The 27637-nt window shown below is 40.7% G+C and overlaps 3 protein-coding genes across 3 annotated transcripts; 2 read left to right on the top strand and 1 right to left on the bottom strand.

The window, feature by feature from the left end:
- Nucleotides 1-1996: 1996 nt before the first annotated feature.
- On the top strand, nt 1997-9083 carry LOC108887956 (immunoglobulin-like domain-containing receptor 1). The gene is made up of 9 exons (XM_018683694.2): nt 1997-2277; nt 2997-3167; nt 3760-3909; nt 4468-4587; nt 4775-4921; nt 5686-5808; nt 5937-6118; nt 7341-7943; nt 8090-9083. Exons 1-9 carry the CDS (start codon nt 2232-2234, stop codon nt 8126-8128), a joined length of 1581 nt encoding a protein of 526 aa, XP_018539210.1. The 5' UTR covers nt 1997-2231; the 3' UTR covers nt 8129-9083.
- A 292-nt stretch (nt 9084-9375) lies between these two features.
- tmem39a (transmembrane protein 39A) lies at nt 9376-23372 on the top strand. Its single transcript, XM_018683703.2, has 9 exons — nt 9376-9945; nt 14078-14291; nt 15747-15969; nt 16937-17020; nt 17123-17277; nt 18347-18704; nt 18841-19028; nt 19125-19245; nt 19994-23372. Exons 2-9 carry the CDS (start codon nt 14179-14181, stop codon nt 20231-20233), a joined length of 1482 nt encoding a protein of 493 aa, XP_018539219.1. The 5' UTR covers nt 9376-9945; nt 14078-14178; the 3' UTR covers nt 20234-23372.
- A 63-nt stretch (nt 23373-23435) lies between these two features.
- Nucleotides 23436-26792, bottom strand: LOC108887961 (serine protease 23). Its single transcript, XM_018683705.2, has 2 exons — nt 26341-26792; nt 23436-25663 (listed from the first exon to the last, which is right to left on the bottom strand). The coding sequence occupies exons 1-2, from the start codon at nt 26364-26366 to the stop codon at nt 24469-24471; spliced, it is 1221 nt and encodes a 406-aa protein (XP_018539221.1). The 5' UTR covers nt 26367-26792; the 3' UTR covers nt 23436-24468.
- Between the last annotated feature and the right edge of the window lie 845 nt (nt 26793-27637).

The raw sequence follows: 27637 nt of genomic DNA, 5'->3' as shown, positions 1-27637 counted from the left end.
AGCACTCGGTCTTGTTGTTTTATCTGAGAGAGAGAGAGGTTTTGTGTGCATCTGAACTCATATACTGTATATTTGTGATGGGAGGGGTACAGTTAAGATGGTGACCACTCACAGCTTAAGAGTATGTCAGGAATGTTGTTCAACAACTCCCTCCTGGGCGCTACAGAGGCATCGGCAGGGGAATATGACATCACTGTATGCCATAAACTGTACACCAATCAGCATTTAGCAAAATTTGAAAGTCTGATCTACAGTTTGTGGGTTGTTTGGTCATTGTCAGTCATATCTGATCAAACCACACACACACACACACACACACAGCGCACTGATTTAGCAAGTGTTAAACTCTATAAATAGCATCTAATGATGTTACAGATTTAGTCACAGATATTTAATGTTATAGAGGAATGTTTCACACAGATTTAGGCTTAAATACAGTAGTAATAAGTCATTTTACTTCAGTTAAAATCCTGTTAGAAGTAAAAGTAATCTATTCAAAATATACTATAAATACACTCATTATGCAGAATAACCCATTTAGGAGCGTAGATATATTACAATATATTCCTGGGTATTAATGTCTAAGTATCACATTATACTATAATCATGCATCACATTTTTTGTTTTATATTAACAATACTACAACTGTAAAGGTGGAGTAAAAAAAATACAATATTTGCCTCTGAACTAAAGTGCAAGTACTTGAGTAAATGTACTTAGTTACTTTCCACCACTGTTTAAATCAGTGCAACCACTTACACTCCAATTCCTGGTGAGTAAACCTGTGGGGAATAGAAATGTAATTCAATAATAATAGACTTAGGTATGTTGAAACAATTTTTTCTATAAATGGTGTGCTTTGATGTTATAGTGACAGTTGTTTTGACCTCCATGAACAGATAAAGTGTAGATGCAGTGTATGTAGATTTAAAGTGACTGGTGTAGTGTTAGGCAAATGTAATTCTGACAAGTTTTTAGTTTAAGTGATTACGCATTTACATTTTGCATAACAATGAATCGTCTCTGAGTGAGCATGGAGTGAAGCTGTGTTTGTGCTTTAAGGCCTCAGCAGAAGAACAGGATACGAGGGAGAATAAGTAGGAAACACAGAGTGGATCTTGGCAGAAGTTTCCAGGGAAAAAATACACTGAGAGGGCCTGCAGGTGCAGAGTGGGTGTGCTCAGAGTGGAAACAATCTTTGGAAATTTGAAGGACTCAGAAGGCACTTCAGCACAGCCTACAACAGTAGACCCATTCGTATGCAGATGGATACAGACGCATATGTAGGACGTGTTTTAAAGTGGCTTGGGTTGTTTAATTTGAACTGCGGAGAACTCAAGAGTCAAACTTCAACAGAAATAACAGTACTAAAGCTCAAGCTCTGATAGAGACAACTTCAGGCTGACATCTAGTGGATTTGATCAGCGTTACACCTAAATGTTGAATAAATGCAGAAAACCTGACTTACATTGTTTACTGTGTCTAAATCTTAACAAAGAGAAATAATCACAATTTTATTTCCCTGAAATTAAATGTCATCTGACGCCCTGAATTGCAGGGCAGGTCTAAGTCCAAATTTCTGTTTAATAAATAAATATTTTAAATGTGAAGTTCAGCTGTTGAATGTACATTTCTAAACCTCATTGGCTTCAGTCTGTTTCAGACACAAACACAGTGCGCATTTCAGACAATTTTAAAGTTGTTCAAATGTACCTGGATGTGTGTAAAATGATAAACATACCTATAGTTGTCAGTGTGATGTAACGTGCTCTCATTAAAAAAAATACTGTGATGATGAAATGAATCTTTACTCAATACAATAAAAATACCATGTAATATTTTATCAACTAATGCGATGCTTTTATTTAATTAAGTCGACGTCCGTTTATGAAAAGATTAAATGTATCAAAATATTTATTCTTGAATCAGACACACACGTTTACCTGTCGACGTCACAGGTGAGGATGAATTCACCTGTTTCGGGGTGTGGCCAGAGATGACTGCACTCTCAGGCATCGACTACAAAGATACTCTCGAGGCAAACGAACCGGACGGAACAATGAGCACTCGTGTTTAGGTTTAGTTTAGAAATACAGCCCTGTCGTGTGGGTTTTTATCTTTTTTTTTTTTTTTTAATTTTGTGTAGATCTATTAGTTTTGACTCACACGTTTTATTCGGTGCCGTAGGGTTTTTTTTTGTTTGTTTGTTTTTTGTGCAGTGTTTTGTCATCATGTGGAAACTACCTGCCGCCATCCTCGTGTTGTCGCTTCTAAAAGGTAATGTTTAATTATTATTTTTTTTATACATTGGCCTCGTCTTATTATTATGTAAACCTGTCAATGAATGAAACGATTGTCAAAATTCCGACTGAAACGAAACAAACTGGAGTATCGGTCACATGACAGTTTTTGTCTATCAGACACAAAGATGTGTATCTTGTCCCTCAGTCTGCCTACACACTGTAGTGTTGTACACACAGCAGAGTTCATTGTAGCTTAACTCAGCTAAGAGGTCAACAAAGGTATTTTTTACTGTGTTTATTTTTTATTATTGTTAGTTAATGTTTTGTTTGTTTTTTTTGGAAGGACTTAAATGATCTACTTACAGGCTGGTATAAGGCAGAGCTGTGGTGTTTTTAAACTGTGTTTTTTAGTCTTCATTTTAAAGAGTCACTGTGACTTTTCGTCACTCAGAGACAGTTTAACTCAACAGGTTTCATTCCAGCTTCTGAATGTCTGGTTGGTGGTTTCACAGTAAGGCATTTCCTGTGCCTTTTGTCTGTGTCACCCGTTTTTCTGGTTCTGCTGCTTTGAAAATGAACTCCTTGGTTGAGAGAAACCCTCACACACATTGTTTCATTCTTACCACACTCTTCTTCCTTGACATTTGGTTGTGCATACTTGAAGGCCACTGTTTCCCTGAATTAGCAGCAGCCTTTTGGCACATGAGTCACACACACTGTATAAGTAACTGTCTCTTTGTCGTCTCCTCACAGTGTCCGAGTGTATTCAGGTCATTGTTCCTGACCAGCAGCGCAGCACAGCTCTGTTTGCCTCAGTCATCCTCCGCTGTGACTACAGCACCTCAGCAAACCTCCAAGATGTTCTGGTCACCTGGAGGTACAAGTCCTTCTGTAAGGACCCTGTGCTGGATTACTATACCACAGGTAAGAAACAACCCACACACCAAAAGAGAGCGTAACACAGCAAGGCCAGTATACTCACATTGTAAGCCACTTTCCCCTGACTTCTCTCTGAACTGTACAGTTTCAATTAAACAGAGGAGGCAGGTGAAGCAGGTTCTTACTATCAACCTGGCAACTATAAACTCTTGGTTGATGATGATAAAGATCAATACTGTCTCAGCTTCAGGCAAACATCTCTGTAGCTTGCAAGTCAAAGACAAAGCCTCTTCCCTTCAGGCCATTAGGATGGTGAATTCTGTCCTCTGACCTCTGTATATACTGCACTCAGCCTTATCTAGCTCATTGTCCTCTGTGAGTCATTTACCCTGCCCTGCAAAATTTTATTGTATAGTTGTGTACGTGTAGTTGTCATCAATAGTCCAATAGAAGTATTTCAGGCTTGGAGCAAAGTGGTTGACAGACCAGCACACAGTGACATCCCCGTCCCTAAAGCCACAGAGATCTAACTTATCAGTAGGATAGTCAGCCAGAGCTTTTTTTGTCTTTTTTTTTTTGTTGCCTCACAAATAAGATGCTTTGAACATTATACCCACCAAAACCTTCGGTTTTGCAGCGTACCAGACTGCACTACAGTTAGGACAGGACCCATCGAATGACTGTCCAGATCGTCAGCGGAAGGTGCGCACTGTGATCCAGAAGAAAGGAAGCAGCGAGCCAACACTGGGACCAGACTACAGAGAACGCAAGATCACCATCCAAAACAGTGAGTTCATGCAAACACTGTAAGGTGGCATCAGGCTTAAAACGTGAATAAGATGAAACCGTGGTCTGATCTTTAGACTAAATGTGGTTTGCAATGTTTTGTTATACTTGTTTTGAATTCTTTGCTTCACCTATTATTTTTCATATCATTCTTGATACATCTGAAATTATTAACCGATTAATTGAGTAGTTAATTGACAGAAAATTAATTAGTAAGATCAGTAGGACTAATAAAAAATAGCCACAGCCGTCCTTCATGACAAGTTGATCAGCAAGGCAAATTAGAAATGGCTGGGCAGGACTTAGTGAAGACGCATCATCCTGACCACTGATATGACACACTGACATGCCTGTGAATGGAAAATTTGAGAAAGTCGGCAACACTGTATCTGGAAGAACAACAGGTTTCAGTGCAAACATGACGGGATTCTGTATAGTCCCCGTTTGCATATGTGGTTTTATCTCAGTACAAAGATAGAAGCGGATTGTTTAAGATTTCCTGCAGAGGTGACTTGACAATTGTTTAAATGGAGGTATCTGTGTGTATGTGTTTGTATAGAGGCCGACCTGGTGATCAGTGAGGTGATGTGGTGGGACAACGGGGTGTACTTCTGCACTGTGGATGCTGCTGGAGACACCACTGGAAACTCTGAAAAAGAAGTCAAACTCATCGTCTACCGTAAGAAACAAAGAAGAAAAATTACATTCACTGATTTTATTGTGAATAAAAACTAGTGTTTGACTGGGAGCTATAACAAATTCAGTGTCTATCTTTGACATCAGAATATACATAAAACCTTTTAACAAGAAGTGTATTTCTTTGGGAACACCACACTGAGTGTCACTCTTCCTCTCCTGTCTCTCAGACTGGTTGACAGTGTTGTTCATCATCATTGGAGCCATCCTCCTGATCATTCTCTTCGGTATCTGCTGCTGCCAGTGCTGCCCTCAGAAATGCTGCTGCTACGTGCGCTGTCCCTGCTGCCCACAGCAATGCTGCTGTCCTGAAAAAGGTAGAAAAGACCAGTGCCTTGATGATGTTTTAAGGACACTACAGTAACCAAATGGGGTGTAAAAAAGCTTTACATGTGCAGGCTGCATTGTCAGAAATCCACAGAGGACAAACAATAAAGCAACAAGGGAGTGAAAAAACAGAGAATGTAATTTTGGTCATGTCTTTAAAGGACAGGTTCACATTTTGTCGGGTTTGTCTCAAAACAATACTCACAGGCCCTTTCTAACATGATATCAGTGTAAGTCCTTGTACAGCGTAAAACTGCATTTTAAAGTTTAGTTGAAGCCAGTCTGAGTCTGAATCTTGGTCAAATCAAATGAGTATCATCCAAAGGTACTTTACCATTTGTTCTCGTTCTCTTACACTGACCTCAAGTTAGGAAGGCATGTCTACAACCAGTATTTACGACACGCACATATAGGCGTGCAAGTGTCATTTTGAGACAGACTTGAAAAAAATATCCTTTCACATTGTTTATTTTATGATGTTCATGTTGGCGTATTATTTATCTTCCAGGTATTTCTGACAAAAGAGCCTGTGTCTGTAATGTTTCTCAGCAGCCTGTTGTTACGTTTTGTTTGTCAGGAAAATGTGATCATATTCTTTTAAAGAACTGCTGTTCAGCAGTTGACATTCAGAGTAGAAAGTTTTCAGTCTGAAAGTTTATTGTATGCTTTGGAAATCTTGGGCAAACAGCCTGATCATGTAGAGAGGACCTTCCTGTGTTGATTATTTAAAGAAAGTGCTGTCCTTATTTTTCAGTGGTGATGCAGCATCGTATGATGAAGGAGGCTCAGAGGGCCATGGCTCCCTGGGTAGGAGGACACCCGGTATATGGACCAATGAGCCACGCTTCCTCCCAGATGAACCCACTGCTCTACTCAGGTATGCACACGTAGCACAGCGAATCAGTTACACATGGTGGCTTTAATACCTTTAGACTGTGGGGGGTATTAAACAACACACTGTATGTATCACCTAACTTTATTTTATAAATGTTTTTGCCTCTCCAGGATCTGTTTCAGGGAAGAGCATCCCTTTAAAGCCAATGCCCCTCCCTCCTCCTCAGTCTTTAGCTTACAGCATGCCCCCTCCCAGTGCCCCTGGCACCCACACCCCTGCCAACACCAATCAGATGCTTGATTACCTGGAGAGCCAGGTTAGGGGGATGGACATGACCAGTCCTCTGCTACAGGTATGTACCTGCCCATTACTTAATTACAATATTCTAGCATCTGTTTGGAGGCCAATAATAATAATAATGTCTTTGGAGGAAGCATAGGTAACATTATTAGTAGTTTGTTTATTCAGAGTTTTGCAGTGATTTTTTTGAGCACAAAAACAAGTTATTGTCAGAGCTTTTCTTTGTGTCAGTGTAGAGTGCTTAGGGTCCATTTTTTTAGGCATTTAATGTGATTTAAGTAAAAAATCAGTGACATGGCAGTGATGACACCAGGTTCCTGTTGGCTGATAGGAGTTATGTTAGGGCGATGCTCAGTTTATGCTCAGTCTGGACTAGTTTGTAAGACATATTGGCCAACCATGCCGAAGATTAACAATGTTTCGAGCTGTTTCAAGCAGCTGCACTTGAAAGCCGAGTGAAAAGGATCAGGGATCAAAGAAATCTTTATTATCCCCAGGGGGCAATTTGTTTCACAGCCAGCAGTTTTACCCAAAAAAAACCAAACAAACAAAAAAAACCCAAACATATATATATACACAACATACAAGTAACAGTACACCATAATAAATAGACAAGGACTTACATAGAGCTATTTAAAATGACAATAGCAGCAGGTATAAAAGAGCTTCAAAACCTATTAGTCCTGCATCTTGGCACCACAAATCTGCGGCCAGAGGGGAGCAACTTAAAGTGCTCAAAAAGAGGATGGCTTGGGTCAACCAGGACAGAACAGGCCACCCACAGTATTGTTTACATATGGAGATACCAGTGCAGATTTTCAGAGTGTCTGCTTGAAGACATTCATAGTGTTGCACTCAGTTTTTCACAGGACAAATGAGTGAAGTAGTGGTGTCAATAATAGAGAGGTTCAGACCATGGCTCCTTTCTCACCTCTGCACAGCTGGCCAATCATGGCGTGAAGCAAGCAGTTCTGACAGAGTATACTTTACAATGCAATGTACAATTCGGTTGGTATTAAAAAGTACATTGAAAATGTTTCAACTTATTGGTGATGCAGGGTTTCCCAACAGTCACATTCAGTCTCATTTGGCGTGATTATATCATGTCAGTGAGGGAGGGTCTGTTTCACGGAAGGTAGTTTGATTGTGTTAATACAGCCACAACAGTATTGTAGCTGTGGTGTTGGGGTACAACTCTTGAGCCTTTGTAAATTCTACTGAAATGTAGGAGTGGTGGTTTTCATTTGTATTTACTTTCATTCTCTTCCCATCAGTCCCAGCCACCTGCACCTCCCCACATGCAGCAGATGCCACCCCCTCCCCAGCACATGCCTGTCACCGTCCCATTTTCTGCCGGCCCTCCCAGCATGATCTCTGCCCTCAATGATGGCCCAGCAGAGCGCCGTGTCATCACGCTTCCTCCGATAAGGGAGCAGCACTCAGGCAGAGTGCCACCCCCTGCGCCCAAGACCCGCCCCCCGAGCTCCAGCGAGAGCAGCCGCAGCGGCTTCGGCCGCCGTGATGAGCGAGGAGCGGCGGGTAGGCGTTACCCCTCTCCCACAAGATCCAGAGGCATTCCCCGGAGCTACAGCCAGGACTCACTGGATGGGAGGAGTCACAGCAGGGCACGAGAAGGCATGGACCGTCCCCGCTCCCGTTCCAGGGATGACCTGTTTGACAGCAGGTCCAGAGGAAACTACTCACCCCCTACATCACGGCACACGAGACGTGGGTCCTGGAGCTCTGATGATGAGGGCAGCAGCAGGAGGGGAGGAGGAGGTAGGAGAGGAGGCGGAGGCTGGGGTGACAAACCTCCCAGCTACACCGAGTACGAGCCTGGACTGAAACCTGGAGCACGGAAGAATGAACGCTACTCTGTAAGACACTCACTGCTTTAGTTGATAGGCACTCTAGCCACTACACTAACGCACTTACATCAAGACAAACACACACAGTCACTATTTAAAAAGTCTGAGTTATGCTGATTGCCAGTTAATCTAAAGTGAGTGTGTGTCTCTCTCAGGACAAGAGTTCTCGCAGTGGCACCAGCGTCGTCATCTGAACCCTCCAGCTGTGAAACGCCCTGTGACCTCTGTTTCAGAGAACACGCACTCCTCACTTGAACTGGGAGACTTGTTGTCTGGCTACGGGTAAACATTTAAATGCCACCATTTTTATGCATTAAAATGAATCATGAACCAACTATTTTATTGCATTTTGATAAGTGAAAACCTTGCAGAGGGATTCATACAATGTGAGATTCAGCCTGGAATAGTCCTCCTCAGCATGTGCAGGTGGTGAAGAAAATGTTTGATGTCAATAAGGAAACCCACTGGGACTTGTGGACAGGTTTTTGGGATATCTCCCTCTGCTGGTTCATCAGTGTAATGAAACTATTTTGAAGTAATTTGGTGTAAAAGCCTCCTGATTATTCTTATATGTGGCTCTAGAATTGATGTTTAAACTCTATTTGTTTGGCAGTAACACAGTTAATCTTACATGGATAAAGCCATAAACCAATAACCATTAATTGTAGAAGAAATTCTCTCTCAGGGCCAGTAATCATATTACACTTACTGTTACAACAGAGCTATTTAAACCCACATAAATATGAATACATGCTTATGGATGCTGAAATTAGTTTTTATCATTTTTGTAAATAGTTATTTTTCATATCTCCTGGAAGTCTTGAAGTGACATAAGTGTGTTTGTTTGTGTGAAGAAAAGGTGTGTAGCATTAGCATCTGTACAGATAATGACAAAATAAAGATAAGATGAATGAAGTATTTACACGTAGTGCTTATGAATAACAATAAACACTGTGTGTAAATAAGGTTTTAACCTGGTGTTGACTTGGGAAATTAAGTAATGTCAACATTTAACATTTAATTTTCTTTTCTTTTTTTTTTCCCCAGTAAACCCTTTTGTGTATCATGGTATATTTCAGAAACACTCAAGCTGTTGACTCTTCCAATAATAATTTTAAGGATTTCCCCCCACCCCCTTTTTTGTTTTTACACTGTACAGTTTGTGTTTATTAATAATATTAAAAATAAACTTTTTAGCTTTTGGGTATAAAAGAATTGTTTATTGTTGGTATTTATTGCTATCTGAACTTTGTTTGTGATAATAGTTTTGAATTTCTAAAATGCTGTCATGACTAATTATCATGTGCCACTAGTTTTATGACAAAGTTTATTATTTAGATCAAGCAGAACAAAATAATCAAGAGTACACAGAGGTTTTAAGCCAGGGCCTTTAAATTAAAAAAAATGAAGGCTTCATCTCCCTTTTTATATCAGCACTTTTTGAAATTAGTTAACCTTGATGGATGCGATTTTTTTTCCATTACTCAATATTCCATTACTTTGACGATTAATGAAGTTCATTAATAATTAAAGTGCTCAATAATAACATTATTGACAGCGCAGTAAATTCATGAATATTATAATTTATGAGTACAGTTAATCATGAATATAATCGGTAATAAAATAATTGGTTAAAGTTGGTGGCAGCAGCACTGACTTCAGATCAGCCGTTTGTTTTGTCAAACTGCGACTGTGCAGTTTCATTTAAGTCGCGCATTGATGACGTAGAGGGCAGAGGAGGTGCGGGTTTGCCACGTCGGTCTCTGTGCAACGCATTGACACTGTTGCTCCTCCAGCCCGGGGGGTAACTTTTAAACCCGTTTTATGCTCTCAGTCGGGGACAACGCCACCCTCCAGCATCGCCGGTGCCGTCTTTGCTCGTCGCCACGCCACTGCAGCCGGGGATAGTGAAGCTGTGAGGCGGAGAAATGCTCGGCGTGTCGCGGACTCGTCTCACAACTGACTGATGCATCCTCGTCCAGATCACTCCTCCGTGTGTTATCGATGTTGTGTGAGTATTGACGGCTTTACGCAGCTTTTAAAACTACCTAGGTTTGTTTCCGATAGCCACCAGTGAGCTACAGGCTCAACATCTTCGTGTCTGGTTAAGTGTGTTTCCAAGTTTCCGCCGTGTACAAAATGACAGCGCTGCCTGATGTCATGAGCTTTACTGCATGTCTTAGCAAGTCTCTGCAAAAAACATCCTAACAAAGTGTTCCCCTAAGAAAAAGTCTGCACTGTCACAACACACACATGATTTCCACACAGGCTCATTTTCAGACGCCTTGTTCCTGCCTCTTGGTCGCTTTTTTCCACTCTCAAAAAGAAAAGTTTGTGTGTTTGTTTTTTTTTTTAGGTGAAAAAAACAGTTGAAAACGTGTTGCACGTCCACAAAAGTACAAAACAACGTCCCTGCAATCCATTCATTGTAGTTAATATCTGTAGCTCACAGTTCCTGTTTTCACTTTTGACTTTCAGCTGTAATTTTGGTCCCTCGCGGTGTGTACGTGTGTGTGCGAGCGCAGCCTGTGCACGCGCTCGTACGTGAGCGTGTGTAAACGGTTGTTTCCTGTTGAAGATTCAGCTTTAATATCGTTTGATATAAGCGCACACGCAGTATGATCATCTCCACCATGTTTCATGAGCCATATGGGAAAGTTAGGATGTTATCTACCTCAGTGTGTTTCATTTCAGGAGCCTGTCAGGGGCTGATGAAGTGGGGCGGGACTGCTTTTTTTTTCTTAACTCACTGAGGAATGATGATAAGAAAAATGATGCAGTGTTTTATGAAGTCGTTAAATGTGGAGTTCAGTTACACCTACACAGACTCAGATGGGACTTTTTGTCAATGATTTGCAATGTAGTTCGGCTGCGACTCTTCATCATATTCATTATAGGTCACTTTCCAGATTATTTTCTCAGTTAATCTTAGTGGTGTCTTCTAGGACTGTAACAGGCAGTTATTGTCACTTTCACTATCAATTAATCTGGCTGCAATTTTTGTTTTCTTGACAAAATCCAAATATATTCAGCTTAGTATAGTATCTGTGACGAAAAAGCATCAAATCCTTATATATATATATATATATTCTAAATAAATATAATGGATTTTAAGTTATATATATATATCAACATTTAATTACTATATAATGTTTGCTTAAAGGGGTGTAATAATTCTGAAACTGAGACTGAAACCTGAAATATATATATTACACAGTAAACCGATTCTATTGTCTCCTAAATGTCTGTGTCACGTGAAATGTTTTGGTCACATTATAATCGAGTGATCACACCTGTGGCAAAAAGGTAGGCTAGTTTAAGTAGCTCAAGATGAATAACAACCCTGAGACTGTAGACCCCCACACCCTCAGGCACATTCAAATCAGCAGTGTGGGAACGTTTAAAAAAAAAAAGATTAATCATTTAAAACACCTGACTATGCAGTAAATCAACTTTCTGTGTCACATTCACTCCTGCCAAAAAACCATACTATACTGGTACTATAGTATAGTACTGGTACTATAGTATTAAACATGATAGGACTACTTAAAAAGATTATCTTCATAGTTAGCTGGTTATCTTCTTGAGTCATTGAGAAATTACCTGGTTTAGAAATTGTGACTGTCATAAAATGACTTCTGTTTTGTCTGACCTAGTCCAAAACCCAACCGTATTCAATGCACAACAACAGTGAAACAGGAAAACACCACAAATCATCACATTTGAGATGCGGGAACAAGAGAATGTTTCTCATTTTTGCTTGATAAATGAACTAATCTATAAATTAATCATCAGAATATTTTCTCATTAAAGTGACCAGTCTGTTAATCGCTAATCCCTAATTTCTTTCTGTGCCCATTCAAACACAATGGTGCTGAAATTCTTAATTTTTTGTGATATCATTTTTATATACATATTTATAGTTGTGACCTTAGGAATTAATTAAAAAAAACTTTTAATAAAACAGTCAAGTCAAATGATTCAAAACTACCAAACAGTTTTGTATGACTACACCACACATTAAAGAAAACAAGAAAGTGATTGAAAACTGTAATTTATATCTGTCCACATCAGCAGTATTAGATTTTGCACATTCGTGGGTGTAGAATTGGTCTGTCCAAACTTTTTCCTAGTGACGCTGAGTGAGAGCTAATTGTCCCTTGTTACAACAGATGATTTGACATGTCGCAGCAGGAGAGGCCTGGCTGTAATCAATAACAACATAATTAATGGCTGCATTCCATTCAGTTGTGTCAGAGTATTGCTCTTGTTGGCTCACTGAAATACCTAGAATGGAGAGGAGCCATTATAATGTTATTAGCTGCACACATGCTTCTCCTGCTGTGACAAATTAAAATGTGTTCTGTAAGAAAGGGATATTATCAGCATTTTTTTAAATTATACAGGCACCGATACATCTGCACTTGGTGATGGGGGGTTGACAGCAGTGTGTCAGATTCAGTATTCACCAAACTCAGTGAACGACACACTCCTTGTTCGTCAGTTCATGTAGTCGCATACTTAAAATTTGTCATTGCCTTTGCAAACACATCCAGGAGATTGTTTCCCAACGTGAGCTTAAGCAGACAGACTGCATATAAACAGGTCTGATGCTCTGGGAAGGTGTAGATTGGTGACGGCTCTGTTTGCACTGTTAAGCTGTGGTTTGACAGTAGCCAGTAGTGTTGCCACCAGGAAGGCTTAGGGATGCTTCTCTGATCCACTAACAGAACTATTCCAATGAAATGAATCCTCCAGGGGATGTCTAATTACTCTGAGTCAGTTTATGTACACTCATTCAGTTGCTAGTTTATAAGGTCCATCTAGCTAAAAGTAATGCAGTCTGATACAAAAGTCCTACAATAAATCCTCCCTTCAGGAAGGTTTCTGTTAAAATTTTTCAAGGTGGTGTTGATTCATCCATATGATTCATTTTAGTTGGTGTGTGGTGGAGTTGTGTTGCATTATATTGAGAGGTGTGTCTAATATTTTCATCAAAACATTTATTTCAGTGAGGTTAAATTAAATGCTGGAAACTAAGGGTGTAACAATTCTGAAACCAAGATCAAAACCGCATATCCGTCAGCCATCTTGTATCGTGATGCGGTAAAATTGAACCGTGATACCCCAACCTGCTGCCAACACTGCTGAGCTCTCATTACATTACTAATGTACCAAAACATTTTTTTTTATTTCACAGGTCACACTATAACACATTTAAATTACAAGATTGTATCTATTTAAAGTCAGGGCAAGCTGTATATTTTGTGAATATTACATATTACACCTGTTTTAATGTCTTCCAACTGTGTGCGACTATTTTAGTCCAATCATAATCAAGTGATAACACCTGTAGATGATGAATGATGAATAATAACCTTGAAATTGCAGCCCCCCCACCCACATTCAACACACACGTGCACACACACACACACACACACACACACAAATCAAAATAAGACGATACAAATGAGGTATTAACAGCACCATGGTTTTGGAGAATCGTTACACCCCATCACAAACACCTGTCAGTGTCATGCAAAACAGTTTGTTCTAAAACATTTTCTTGTCAGACCAACAACTAAAAAACCCCAAAGACAGGCTGTTTTACACAACAGATGTCACAAATTTAATGAGTGTGTCTGTTGTTTGTGGGTTGTCACCCATTAAATAATGTGATCACAAAGCAAGATATGTTCTAGGTGGCTCACCACAGTCAAGACTTTAAATTGAGGTGGGCTCGATAAGGAGACGGCAAAACCGACAGTTCTTCTAACCTCTGTGAATGAATGAACATAAATTGATTTGCGCAAAGTGCAGCAGATTTTCATGCTGATGATAGAAAAAAACACAAAACACCAAACCAATCGGACCTTGTAAGATTGTTTCACAGGTGTAGCTTTTTTTAAGGACACACCTCCTACTCTTTTGGCTACTTTTAATTCAAAGTATTCAACAGTATTAAAGATCTGTTTGTCTTTCTCTTTCATCATCATTTGTCTCCAGGGTGCTGTGCAGTAGTATTGTAAATGTTGATTAGACCTCCGGTTTGTCAGTTTTTTTTGTGTGTGTTTCTACCTAAATTTATCATCTGTTTACTTTTCCTGTTGTAACTCAGTCGTCTTCGCTGGTTTCTTCCACAGTGGCCTGTCTGTACATGGTTGCTCATTGAGAGGAAGGGGAGGAGTCCCAGCGGCTGTTGGTTGGTGGGCGGCGTCCGTGGTTGCCGTGGTAACTGGCGACCATGCCAGGAGGTCGCAGGGGCCCAAGCAGACAGCAGCTAAGTCGCTCTGCTCTGCCGTCCCTGCAGACTCTGGTTGGAGGCAACCTTGGCAATGGTACAGGCCTCAGGAACAGGTTCGTACACACACACACACACACACACACCTGTAACAGGAGGTTTTGTTTTGATTGTGTTTGTATTACACAAAGTATCATGGACTTACTGCTGTCTGTCATTGAAGCTTTATGAGGATTTACACCTACACAGTTGCAACCGTTGATGCTAATGCAGTCATAGTTTTTATTTCAGGAACCTCAAAAATAGAAAATATTAAACAGTAATTACGGCATGTGCAAGAGTTTGAACACCCCTGTGACACAGGAAACATGGCACAGATAGAGGGAAGAGTGGACTCCACTAAATATCAAACTCTGGATGCAAATGTCATGTGGTCAGTGAAGAAAGTGAAACTGAAAAGAGGCTGGCTTCTACCACAGGACAACAATCCAAAGCAGGCTTCAGAATCCACCATGAACTACTTAAAGAAACACAAGCTGAAGCTTATGGAACGCCCTTCACAGTCCCCTGACTTAAATATCACTGAAAACCTGTGGGTAGATCTGAAACATGCTCTGTGTGCAGGACAGTCTAAAAACATCGCAAAACTTAAAGTGATCTGTAGGAAGAGTGGGTGAAAATTCCTAAATCAAGAATAGAAAAACTCTTGCTGGCTACAGAAAGCATTAGCAAGCTGTGATATCTGCCAAAGAGTGGGTTACTAAGTACTGACTTAGTGCAGTGTCCAAACTTTTTTATATGCCACAATTACTGTTTTGTTTTTCTCTGTGTTTAAGTTCAGTAAAATAAACAGTAACTGAGCACAAACATATGAAGAAAGACCCATTTTTAATGTCTGTTGTATTTACTTTATTTTCACTTCAGAGAATACAGTAATGTATATAATATACTGTAATACTAATGATAAAATTATTTGTTACCCATCATATTAAATGAATTATTTTCATCTAATTACCTGCAATTTCTCTGAGCAGACTGTAGACCAATTTGTGTTTTACACTGCAGATGTTCTCCATCTTGTGACAGTTGGGCTTTAATGCTCTTTATTGTTGAACACTCGAATGGAAATTGTAAATCTGCTATCTGCTGTGAAATCTTATCTCTAAGGCTGGGCAGACGCTGCATGAATTCAGCCCGAGTTTTGAATTGGACCTAATTTCCGCCAGAATATTTGTTATTTGATTTGCAGTTTGTTGGGGGTCATGCCACCTGATTAATCACCTGAACAATTAGCAATCTGGCTCTGGTATGATCGGATAAATTTCTGGCAGGTCAGAAATTTTGGTTGTTCTTCTTCAGTACGATCAGTTATAAACTGCTACATTTTTTTTTATCTTACTGGTGCAGTATTTTACATGTTATTGCCTAAACTGTAGTTGTAAGGCTGCTGTGATACAGAACTGAACTTTGCAGCAGAGCAGACACTGTACTGTCTACATCATCCAGTGGTTCCATTTTGCACTTTTTGTTCTTGTCTTACTGACTGTGTTTTTGTTTGTGTCTTCTCTCAGGAGCAGTAACTCTGTGGGTCTGTCTGCCCCGCCTCTCTCTGCCCTCATTACTCCGGAGCCAGTCCGCCACTCAAGGATCCCTGAGCTGCCGTTAGACAGCAGCCTGCTGTTTGAGTTCCTGCTCTTTCTTTATTTGCTGGTGGCCTTGTTTGTCCAGTACATCAACATCTACAGGACGGTCTGGTGGTACCCATACAGCAACCCTGCTGCCTCTACCTCGCTTGTAAGAACACACAGGCTTAACACACACCATCATCTCTGATGTTTCCGGCAACTTGAAAACATTGCCTTTTCCAACTTAACTTTAAAAATGAAAAACCAAACTTGATTTCCACACTAGCCCAAAACAAAGCTCATTCCTTTTCAACAGTAAAAACTGAGAGAAATCAGTATGAACTCTCTGTAGCTTTCTTTTGTTACTTTTGTTACTTTGAGTTACAGTTTCATAATCAGTAGCCTGCTTTTTCTTCACTTTTTTTTTTTTTCACCTCACTTTCTATACTTGGAAACTATAATGTGGTTATTCTGTGGTTGAGCCCTTGTCTACTGTAAACTGCAATGATTATTATCTTTGTGCAACAGGAAACACAACTTGTATGTGTTGGTTATGTCAAATAAATCTTTTTTCACTGGTTTGTCTATTTAGAATTTATAACATAATATAAAATAAATATATATAAATAATTTAAATTGGGCAGTGTAAGTTCTAACTTAATATTGTGCTGAAATGAAATGTGAATGACATCATTGTATGATCTTCTGAACAGCTGGGGCAAAAATGTAATATTCCTAGCACATATTTTTATGGGTATCCACAGCTCAGAAACTTTATTGCCTGTAAGTTTGACTTATTTCCCTTGTGTCCTTCCCCAACCTTTTTTTAGACTCCATTCTTGAATGTTAACCAGATGCAAAATAAGTAACAATCAAAAAACCCCAAAGTATCATATATGAGTTGCTTAACACATACAATATGACACCATGACAGATGTTGCTGCTTGTTTAGTTTTTCCTCATTTGTTTTCTCTCCTCCAGTTTTATTTTTTATTTCAAATGTTGTGCAGTATATATTTTTTTCAGTTGTTAAATAAGCAGATGCTGATCAAATATTGTAGTGAAATGGTACAATTTGAAAATATCCCAGTGGAAAACCAATGCCAGCTTTTTTTCTTCCCTCTGTGTTGCTACAGAACTTTCATCTAATGGACTACCACCTGGCTATCTTCATCACAGTCATGTTGGCCAGGAGGCTTGTTTGGACTATAGTTTCAGAGGTAAACACACAGATCTGTAGACAAATTCCTTGTATGTGCAAACACATACAAGCCACAGTCTGTCAGGTATGCGTGACTTCTTATGTCGTCGGTCTTGTCCAGGTGTCTCAGAGCAGTGGAGGATCAGTGCTTCGCTACGTGGTCCTCATTGCAGCTCGGCTCTGCCTGCTGACCATGTGTGGCTGGGTGCTCTGCTGGACGCTGGTCAACCTCTGCAAGAACCACTCTGTGCTCAACCTCCTCTTCCTGGGATACCCGTGAGTTTTTGAATTACCCCCCCAGCCCAACTCAACTCTGTCCCCATGAAGGCCTGAATATGCTCACACAAGATGTCATCTGAATGTGTCTCAAAGCAAATGTGTTTATGCTTCTTCTAAATGGCCACAGTTGAAGCCATCATAGAGAGGGGCAAGATGCAGCGTATCACACAAATGGGGATAACAGTGCATGCTTTCGCACTTTCTCACCTTGAGAGCATTCATAGTGTTGTGCTTGGATTTTCAAACACTAGTTGTGTGAAAAAAATGGCGTTTACAGTCTCACTTCTGCACACGTCACTGAGTGCAGCAGGTGTGACCCGGAAGGTTTTAAAAATTGCAGCATTTGTCGGACGTTGTCCCTGATTGCTACGATTTAAAGGTGCGGGCATGAAACTTTAACTCACGAGCACAGACACACACATTCACACAAATATGGGATGAAGTTAAAGTGTTGGCTGGTTGAAATGTACTTGGTCACCCTGTGTGTAAAAACGTCTCGATGCACAGGAACCACAGTCTTCTGATTCCCACGATTGTCATATCAGGTAATTTCTGTTGAATTAAAGCCAGAATTGGAGTCACCAAAATGTTATTAGAAAGGTTGTGTGTTCTCAGTTTTTCTTCTGCTTCTGTGGCATCAAACTCCAAAAGAAATGACTAAAAGGTTTATTTCACTCAGATTTGTTTGTGGTTTTGATTCTGTGTATGTGTCATAAAGATCAAGGAGTGAATCAGATGCAAAATGTTACTTTCATATAGAAACCATGACACTACTGACAGTGGTTAAAAGAAACAAAACTTAACAGAACAAAAACCCTTATGTAATTAAATTCCCTATATACCACTTGAAATTAGATTTTCTCTCTCTTTTTTTAATTTTTTGTTCGCGTGTGCCAATGACAATGAAGGCTGTGGACCCCCCCCCCCCCAATGTGTTTCACCATTTTAAACATGTTTTCTCATCATACATCTCCTTTTCATCCTGCCACACATTTAAAACTAAAACTCGGTGCTCTGTTCTTGTGTCCTCGATCATTCGCCGTCCCCCCTCCCCCTCCAATGCCAGATTTGGTGTGTACGTCCCGCTCTGCTGTTTCCATCAGGAGGGTGGGAAAAGCCAAACAGCGCCAGCTGACTGCGATTACCCAGCCGACCACCAGCAGACCGACTTAACAGAGACCCCGTTCTTTCGGCCACGTGACTTCCTCTTCCTTTTACGAGAGAACCTCAGAGAGCAGTTTTCCAGCCCCCCACACATGCCCACCCACACCTGCCCACCACATACACATTCGCACACACCGGAGTTGATTCGAGCTGAGGTGGAGGAGCTCAAGAGCGACTTCAACCGTCGAATCAAGGAAGTGCTGTTCAACTCGCTGTTCAGTGCTTACTATGTAGCCTTCCTGCCTCTCTGCTTTGTCAAGGTTGGTATCTGTCACTTGTGGTTTTGCCCCTTTGTAATTTTATTGTGGATTTTCAGAGTACGTTTTCATGCAGCACCATTCTCTCAAGTTGCTAAACCTGGTGAATTTATCTATATCTGACACTTTATTTCCACAGAGCACACAGTACTATGATATGCGCTGGTCATGTGAGCATCTGATCATGGTGTGGATCAATGCATTTGTGATGTTGATGAGTCAGCTGCTGCCTCCCAGTTACTGCGACCTGCTTCATCGTTCGGCGGCTCACCTGGGCCGCTGGCAGAAACTGGAGCACGGCTCATACAGTAACGCACCTCAGCATATGTGAGTGACACTTCTTGCACCCACTTGTTTAACACAGTAGTTTAAAAATGAGTGTTAATGGTTTGTGTGTAACTTTGGTGTTAAATATGTCTGCAGGTGGTCAGAAAGCACTATTTGGCCCCAGGGGGTGCTGGTACGACACAGTCGATGTCTATATAAGGCAGTCGGACCCTATAATGTTGCTCTACCCTCTGATGTTTCCCATGCAAGGTTTTATGTGAGTATCTGTTTTTTATATCATAGTGAAAATGTATGTACCTGTAAATCATTCACTCATTTGAGGGTTGATGTAATGATACAGACACCTTTAGAATAAAATACAACAGCTGTAGAGTTGGTTCCCTGCAGCCAAAGTGAAAAAAACAGGCACCTCACCTCAAATGGCTTCATCAGACATGTTCAGGTGAGGTTGTGTGAGGAAAAATTTTCTGCACAAACAGAGGACAGCTAGCAGCACTGCAGGTCAAAGCCCAGGCTGAAGAAAGCTTGATAATCACCAGCTAAACAAAAGTTCTACCCAATAAAGTCTGCATCAAATACATCTTTTGATGTATGTCATCCCCGTTTCTGCGTTTCCTGTCATCTGTGTACTGTTTACAGTTAAGGTTTTTTTCCTAAAAATTTCCAAATTCTAAAATTCCTAAAACAAGCTCTTTTAACTTTCCAGGGGCTGATGGAGTTTGCTTAATTGCCCTAGAGATGATAAAAAGTTTTTGTGTTTGTTGTTTTTTAGATATTTAGTGACATACTCAGAGCTCAGAGCTGCTGTTATGCCCCTGTAGCTCAGTCCACCATGTCACGCAGACTGGATACAGAGGCTGCCTGTATAATCTGAATAATTCTGTGTTGTATTGCATTGAACAAGTGTTTATTTTATTGTGTCCCACCCGTTGTGTATCAAATATTTTCATCTATGACCCTTTATATGCTCTGTAATTTTTTTCTTGTCTGTTCTGATCTTCCAGTTCCTGTTTCACAAGCCATTGCGGATCCTAAACCTGCTGATCTGGATCGAGTCAAGTGTGGTTTTGTACCAGCTATACTCTCTGCTGCGCTCTGAGCGCTGGAATCACACTTTGTCTCTGGGTCTTATTCTCTTCTGCAACTATTATGTCCTTTTTAAACTGCTCCGAGACCGCATTGTGCTGGGCAAAGCCTACTCCTACCCTCTGTCCTCCAGCAGTTTGGGGCTTAAGTCGCAGTAAAGGCTCCGCACAGTGAGACCTCACCTATGAACTCTGGATCTGGAGGGGAAATGGGTGGAGGTCTGGTAAAGCGGAATACCAGAGGGTTGTTTAGCGCTCACGCTTGGAGGTTATGGGACAGACTGTGAACTCATAATTGTGTTTTGATACGGTTCTATTTTTAATGCAATGTTTATATATACCTATTTAAAAGAATATTTTTATTTTGTATACTATTTCGAGTTACGCCGGGCATTACCACGCTGACAACGTTAGCATGTTGTGTTATGTTATTGATAGGTGACAGGGAAGTCAGGGAATGCCAGGAGGTGACTTTTCACCAAAGATATTTTAAGTGCAGGTGGCCAATCACAGAGCATACTTGGCCTCTGAGGGTCAGTTAAACTAGATGAGCGATTCAGAGCAGTGGAAGGAGTTGTGCTTGAGATCGTGAATCCTGATTGGCCTATGTTCTGCTTCAACCTTGAGGCTCCCAAATCTTAAATCTGGAACCAGTTGCTGTCTGGGGTAGCAGGATGATTCGATCATTACAGCAGCGCTGCAGCAATTAATGCTTTTGTCACTACTCTTAAAGAAATAGTTCCACATTTTGGAAAATACCCTTATTCACTTTTGGTTGTAAAATGAGAAGATTGATACCGCTCACACGTCTGCCCTGTAAATATGAAACTAGCCAAAGCTTGAAGATTGGAAATGGGGAAACAGCTAGACTTCCTCTATCCAGTGGTAACAAAATCCACCTTCCAGTACCTCTAAAACTCACTAATTAACACGTTATATCTCCTTTGTTTAACTTGAACAAAAGCTGAAGTGTAATGACAATTCACCATTTTACAGGGTGTTGCTATTGTGCTTGGCAACGTCAGCAGAGACTCCAGGAAGTTTTTCACTGACCAGGAAATAGTCTAGCACACAACCCACCATAAAACAGCACATTGTCATTTTTAGACCCCAGCTTTTGTGCAGATTAAACAAACAAGATATAATGTTTTATTCTGCAAGTTTTAGAGATGCAGATTATATAACAGCTGGATAAAGCCAGGCTAGCTGTTTCCCTATTTCCACTCTTTATGCTAAGCTAAGCTCACTCGCTAGATGTTTGTAACTTCGTCTTTACCATGCTGACATGAGGTATCAATTTTACTCATCCAACTCCCTACCAGAATGAGAATAAGTGAATTTCCCCAAATGTTCAGCTGTTCAAAGAGCCTGTGTGTGGATTTTTACCACAATGTGAAATAAAACTTGATTGACTTGAGGATCAGTCTGTAAGTAAAACACCTTAGGTACTCCTGTCCACTGCCTCTGCAGAGAATGCTGTATTCTTCCTCATTCACCTTTCTTACTTTTTATCAGTATCTGCTTCACATCGTTGGCCATCTGGGTGGGTGGGCTGTTACAGCACCAACTTTCATGAGGCTGCCAACAGGTGAGAAATGATTGACATACTATTGGAGTGTTTTTTCCCCTATCTGCCTTGGTTGTGGTTACTTAAAAAGTATACAATTTGGAAGGCTGCTGCTGTAACCAGGTCATTATGAAAGTCAAAACTCTTACAGATGTCTGATTTGACATGCTGAAATCTTCTTGCTATGATATAGCATTTGACTCATTTGTGTTCTTAAAAGCCATTCAGACACTTTTATTTTTGTTTTTAATTTTTTAGATTTGGTTCCTTATACCATAATGGGAGTAAGGACCATATCACATCACATCTACCTATGTGTGGCAGATAACAGAATGAATGTGGCTAATAAAAGTTGGTACGTTCCAGGATCTGACCTTTCTCCCACTGCAAATACGTCATTGTCATCACGCTCTTATATGGATTTGACAGCAGAGTATGTTTAATGGTGACATTTCCATGGGGGATGTTGCAAAATCAAAGGGTGAAGACAGCTGGAGAGGAAAAAGTGCTATGTGTCACCTCATTACCAGTTCATGTATTTTCAGTTACCGGAACGGTGTTACAAACAGGTTGCCTTGCGTGTTGTTGCCTTTCTCTGAAGTTACATTTGGTGTACATCCTTTTACTCTCAAGTGGGTTCCTGCTTATGCGCCTCCGCTCCCTTCACCGGCTCTAATCTGCAAGCAGTGCATAGCTTTGAGGAGTATTAAGTATTCGCTCATTGGCTGTCCAGTTTTCAGATAGAAATCAATACAGCTTGAACAGCAAAGCGTTTCCATTGGGGTGCAAAGTGTTGAGAATCCGTATTTCCTGTGCTGTCGTGAATTTCACATTGACTGCTTCAGTCAAGTTTCAGGTTGAGTGTAAATGAGGTGGAAGAAGCTGCTTTTGAGATGAACCAGTGTGTACATCTTAATCACAGAAGTAGTGTGAGGACTCTGATTAAACCCAAATGTCAGTCATGTGCCCATCATTCTGCTTTGTCTGCAAACTCGGCCTTTAAATCAGCTTTCTGGTGCTTCTGTTCTGTTTGCAGTCATTTTCCACTTGAATGTAGCAACTTTTGCAACTGAATGGTGCTGTTGAGTTGAATTGGCATGTTTTTGTAATTGGTAGAGATAGCCTTCAATTGAGCACCGTCACTTAAATATCAGTTTTGAGTGGGTGTTGTATTATGTCATCTTCAACTTGCTCTCATCTCAGTAATACAGAAAGGAGACCGTTGAGAGATTTGCTTTAAATTCTGCTTCTATGTCAGTTTGTACTTGCACTTGTTTTTACTCAGACACAAACACACATTCTGTCTGCTTTGTTTGGTGAAACCTATAAGATCACAGCTGAAGAAGAGAATTGAGGAGTGAGATTCGGAACGATGATGATGTATAATAGATATACATTATCTCCTGACCACATTGCCATAAAGTGTACTTTATCATCCTCTGGCCTACATGACATTTGAAGAAAGGATAAAAGTAAAATTGATGGTGACGATGTCAATCTGTTTCCCCTTTACTATAAAAATTGTTGTATTGAGTCGCAGAGTTTGTTTTCTATGTGCCATATCCCAGGATTCAGACTCCTGGTTGAACTTGTTGAACGTGTTGGTACTGGAGAAGTCATAGGAGCTGGTCCTCATATTTCGGCTTTTTACAGTGTTCAGTTTCCCCACAGCATTTCTGAAAATGCTTTTTGACATCTGAAATAAAACAAATGATGTTTAAATCAAGATAATTTGTGCATTTCTGTGCATAAAATATGTTGTATGTGCAGACTGAGAAGAAATATGTGACACAGTTGCATATTTCAAAGGCTATATTTCATTAAATTTGCAACAGTCTTCAGTTTCAGAAACACAAATAATGCAATGCCACACGTGATGAGAAAGTAAAAAGTGCTTATGTAGGCCTAGGCTAAGTCGGCATGATGTTCATTGCAGTTACCTGCAATGTTTTATCTTTGCCACCAGAGGGAGCTAAGCATTAAAGTACAACATTCAAGAAAATGTACTTCATAGAATAAGTCATCTGCAGCAGCAGCTGCTTGGTAAGAGTCATCTGCATTTGATTAACATCAATCTGTGTAACACGCTGTATGTTCTTCCAAAACTTTATTTGATGTTAATTTAGCTGACAGATTACACTGTGCCTGTAGATAACTAGTGTGTCCACTGAGACGAGATACATGATAGTTTGGAGAGAAACAGTTGGCACCTTTGGTAGCTGACTTGTACATTCATCCACAAAAATCATCATTTTCAGTAGAAAAACAGTGCAATCTTTAGTATTAGCTCAAGAAAAAGGCTATGCACAGTAAAACAGTTTTCCAAGTCCTGCTGCTTAGGTTTTATTCCAAAACATCTTTTTACAGCAGTCCATGTTCCAGATCTGAGGAGCTTGCAGATAATTTTGTTGTCCAGATAAATGTTCCAAGAAGCAGAAAATCCTGCTTCTGTTCTATAAAACCACCTGACCTAAATGTTTCCCCGTTAACGCAAGTATAACTAACATTTTCATGTTTTAGAAATGTGAGTGAGGATGAAAAACTAAGCACAGAAAATGAAATGAACACGTCCTGTTTACATAATTTAGTGTCATTACTGGATTTGTGTCTGTCAGGTCTGTCATTACACTTACTCATATTGGCATCTGAGAATTGGTCAACAAACAATATTTTGATATTTATATTGATTTTATGTCAGTTCTACAAGTAGTGGGGTAAAAAGTGTGTATTTTTGAAGCCCCGATATTCCATAAAGATGTATGAGGATGTAGTGGGCCTATGCTGTTGTAACTACACCCCTTTGTGATCCTCACTCTCCACCTTTTCCTCATCCCTCTCGGCAGTCCACGAAGTTTCCTTTTATCCAGTAGCAGATTTGAGCATATTTGAGAGGCGTGATTCTCACCGCTACATTAAATTCCTGAGATGCCCCTTGTCGCTCCACCCACTGATGCCCAGAAAACACACCTATCACCTTCCGCTCCCAACGCCGGCGCCTCCCATCCCACATCCGGGCATAGACCCCTGAGCCGCTGGCCCCAGGTTGAGCATCACAGTGCTGGTACAACAGATCCGACGTCTCCTCGCCGGCCCGACAGAACCGATACACCAGCTGGCCTGGACGGTCATTGTCAAATCCTGAGAAGTGGACTCGTCGACCAGGCAGCCTCTGAGCTGAGGGGCTGACTCCTAACTTCATGTGACGGCGTTTGTGGGGTTTCTTGAGTTCAAGCAAAGCATAGTCATAGTCCATCCCGATGTCATTGGCATTCCCTTTAATCCATCCTTTGGGAACATGGGTGCGCTTGGCTCTGATCCACTGGAACTTCATCTTGTCATTGGTTGGCGGGGCATACAGAGCAGGGCCACCCTCAACATGGTTGGTGAAGTTGGAGGGAAGGAAAAAGGAAGAAGGCTGTGTGTCTCGTTGCTTGGGTTTTAAAAAGCCAACCCGGAGCTTCTGGGCTCCTTTCACATAGTTTTTACCATCATGAACACAATGAGCAGCTGTAAGAACATGACGGTCCCCGACCAATGTACCAGAACACCCAGTGGACAGTTTGACAGCCACTGAGAATGGATATTTAAGCAGGAAGTTCTGTCCAGCAATGCTAAAACGCCCATCATGGCCAAAGATTTGTCGCTTTCTTCTGACATGTGACCGCTCAGTCTTACCAGACGACCCTGAGGAATAGGCCGGACTGGTGTTGGAATTGGGGTTGTAGCCATAGATCCCAATGGCAGTCTCAGTTAATTGACCATCAGAGTGGAGAGTCTCATAGGCCAAAAGACTCCGCAGGTCCCAGTAGCTCGGTTTAGGGGCTCTTTTGTGGCATTCAGGGTCACAGGAGGAGGTGACATCCAGACGGGCCGGAGAGAGGAAGTGAGGGGCAGGCCGAAGCTCTGTGTTCTGTGGGAGGACCACAGGGACACGCTGGAGAATCCACCTGGGGCGGGAAGAGGAGGAGGTGGTGGAGGGGAAAACAGAAGGAAGGAAGAGGAGGAATAGGAGGGAGGTAAACCTGTGGATGGGGAGTAGGAGAGATCAGGTGAATGACTTTACTAAAAAAAAAAAAATAAGTGAATCAGTGCCAACATTTCTGCAGAGCCCAAGTGGTCGTGTTCAGACCGGATGTCTGAGGCTCCTCTCACTGTCTGCATGATTAACATCCTCATTCCTTATACCAGGATCATGGATTTATAATTACAAGCATGGGAATTGAGGGAAAGTATTTCAACTTGAAGAATTTTTATCTGCGCTGGAATTTGGCAGCTGTAAACTTCAACTGTTTTTAATGCTGCAAATATGACAGACAGGGCAAAGATCGGTCCTTACTAGGCTCTGATGGAAAATTCCTTAAGCTTGCAGGAGTGGCTGAATAACACGGCATAGTTTTATACCTTAAACACACCTTTCTCTCTCTGTTCCTCTCACTGAGACTACAATATGCAGTACCACCATGGAAATGGTGCAGAGATATTGTAAAGTCTCATTAAGTATTAAGGCCATATTTAAGATCTGTATTTCATGAGAAAAAAAGTAAATGTCTGGAAAATTATTCGTCATCCATCCTACTGCACTAATGAAATGTTAACTGAGCAAGAAACATTTCCTTTTATTTGTATGACTTCGATCTGTAGAAATTTTGCTCAGCTTCCTGCGTCATGCACAGACAAACCTGACATAGAGGTGACTTACCGGGGGAGCGCAGACTGGGAGCGCATGGTTTAAAGGCTTCAGGTGAGCTGGTGGCCGAACACTAAGGGGAAACTCCCCCACCCCCCTCAAACCAGAACTGGCCGAGCCTGCGATGGAAGTTTAAAAGGTGAACACTCCTGCTGCACAAACAGACCAGTCGTTCTCTCGGCTCTTCTCTCAGGAACTGACGGCTTTATTTAATCCGTGACAGTTTGGGATCGTCCAAAAGAAGCAGCCGGGTCGGCATCGGAGGAGTTGGATCATCGTGCGCTGCAGGGGGAGGAGGTCTCCGGTCTGACTGAGCTCACAGGGCTGCTACATCTGCCCACCAGGATACAGCGCGCGTGTATCCGACCCCAACACGGTCATGTGACAAATCGTATCACTGCTGCTGGTCAGTTATCAGCTTATTGCTGCTCGTCATCTCATCGTCACTGGTGTCCCCTCAGTTCAGTAAGACGTGTAATCATCTTTAGATCAAATTAAAGTTTGTGTTTGATGCATTCTGGTGGTGCACATCACACCAGTATTTATGAGGAATGTTGCATTTATGGATAATATTAATGATATATATATTTTTTTAAATTAACAAAAACTATGGAGTGGAATGGGGTAATGGAGTAATTTACTTTATACAAATGTTTAAAATGAATTAAACAGAAACAAAATAGTTGTATTTTCTCACATTTAAAATTAGGAACCAGGTAATAATCAATTCAGTGTCAGCATTAATGTAAATTTACTTATAGAGCATATTTTTAAAAACTGTTGACCAAAGTGTTTTGGCAAATAATAACAAATAATAGGAACAGTGTCACCAGTTGTGTCTTCAGTGACTATCAAAACAACATGGTCATTGGCTAATTTCTTGATTTGCCAACTAATAATTCAGCACTAATCTCTACATTCTGACTATGATGAGCTGCTTTTTGGTTGTGCGTGTATATATAGTGGCATTATCATCATGTACAGCATTAATTTTATTATTTGTAATTTGAAGAATTCTGTGTCTGTGATATTGAATAATCTATACATGTGTACTGAATAGTGATGTTACCTTGTAATGGCCTTAGGCTCTCATAGTTATAATAATATTCTGCCTTGCAGGATATTTTTCTTTCACCTATATAAATTATGTCTGTGGTACTAACTCATGTTGTATCACTGTAAAATTCTTATCTTAAACGGACTATAGAGATCTGAATTACAAATTTACTTAACTACAGAACTGACAAAACAAGCGGTGAGGAACTGTGAGGAGTTTACAGTCACTTGACGTTTTGTTATCAGCAGGACA

The sequence above is a fragment of the Lates calcarifer genome, linkage group LG2 (genome assembly GCF_001640805.2).
Source record: "Lates calcarifer isolate ASB-BC8 linkage group LG2, TLL_Latcal_v3, whole genome shotgun sequence".
NCBI lineage: Eukaryota > Metazoa > Chordata > Actinopteri > Centropomidae > Lates > Lates calcarifer.
The sequence above is the reverse complement of the archived record's forward strand: the minus strand, read 5'-3'. Positions and strand labels throughout refer to the sequence as shown.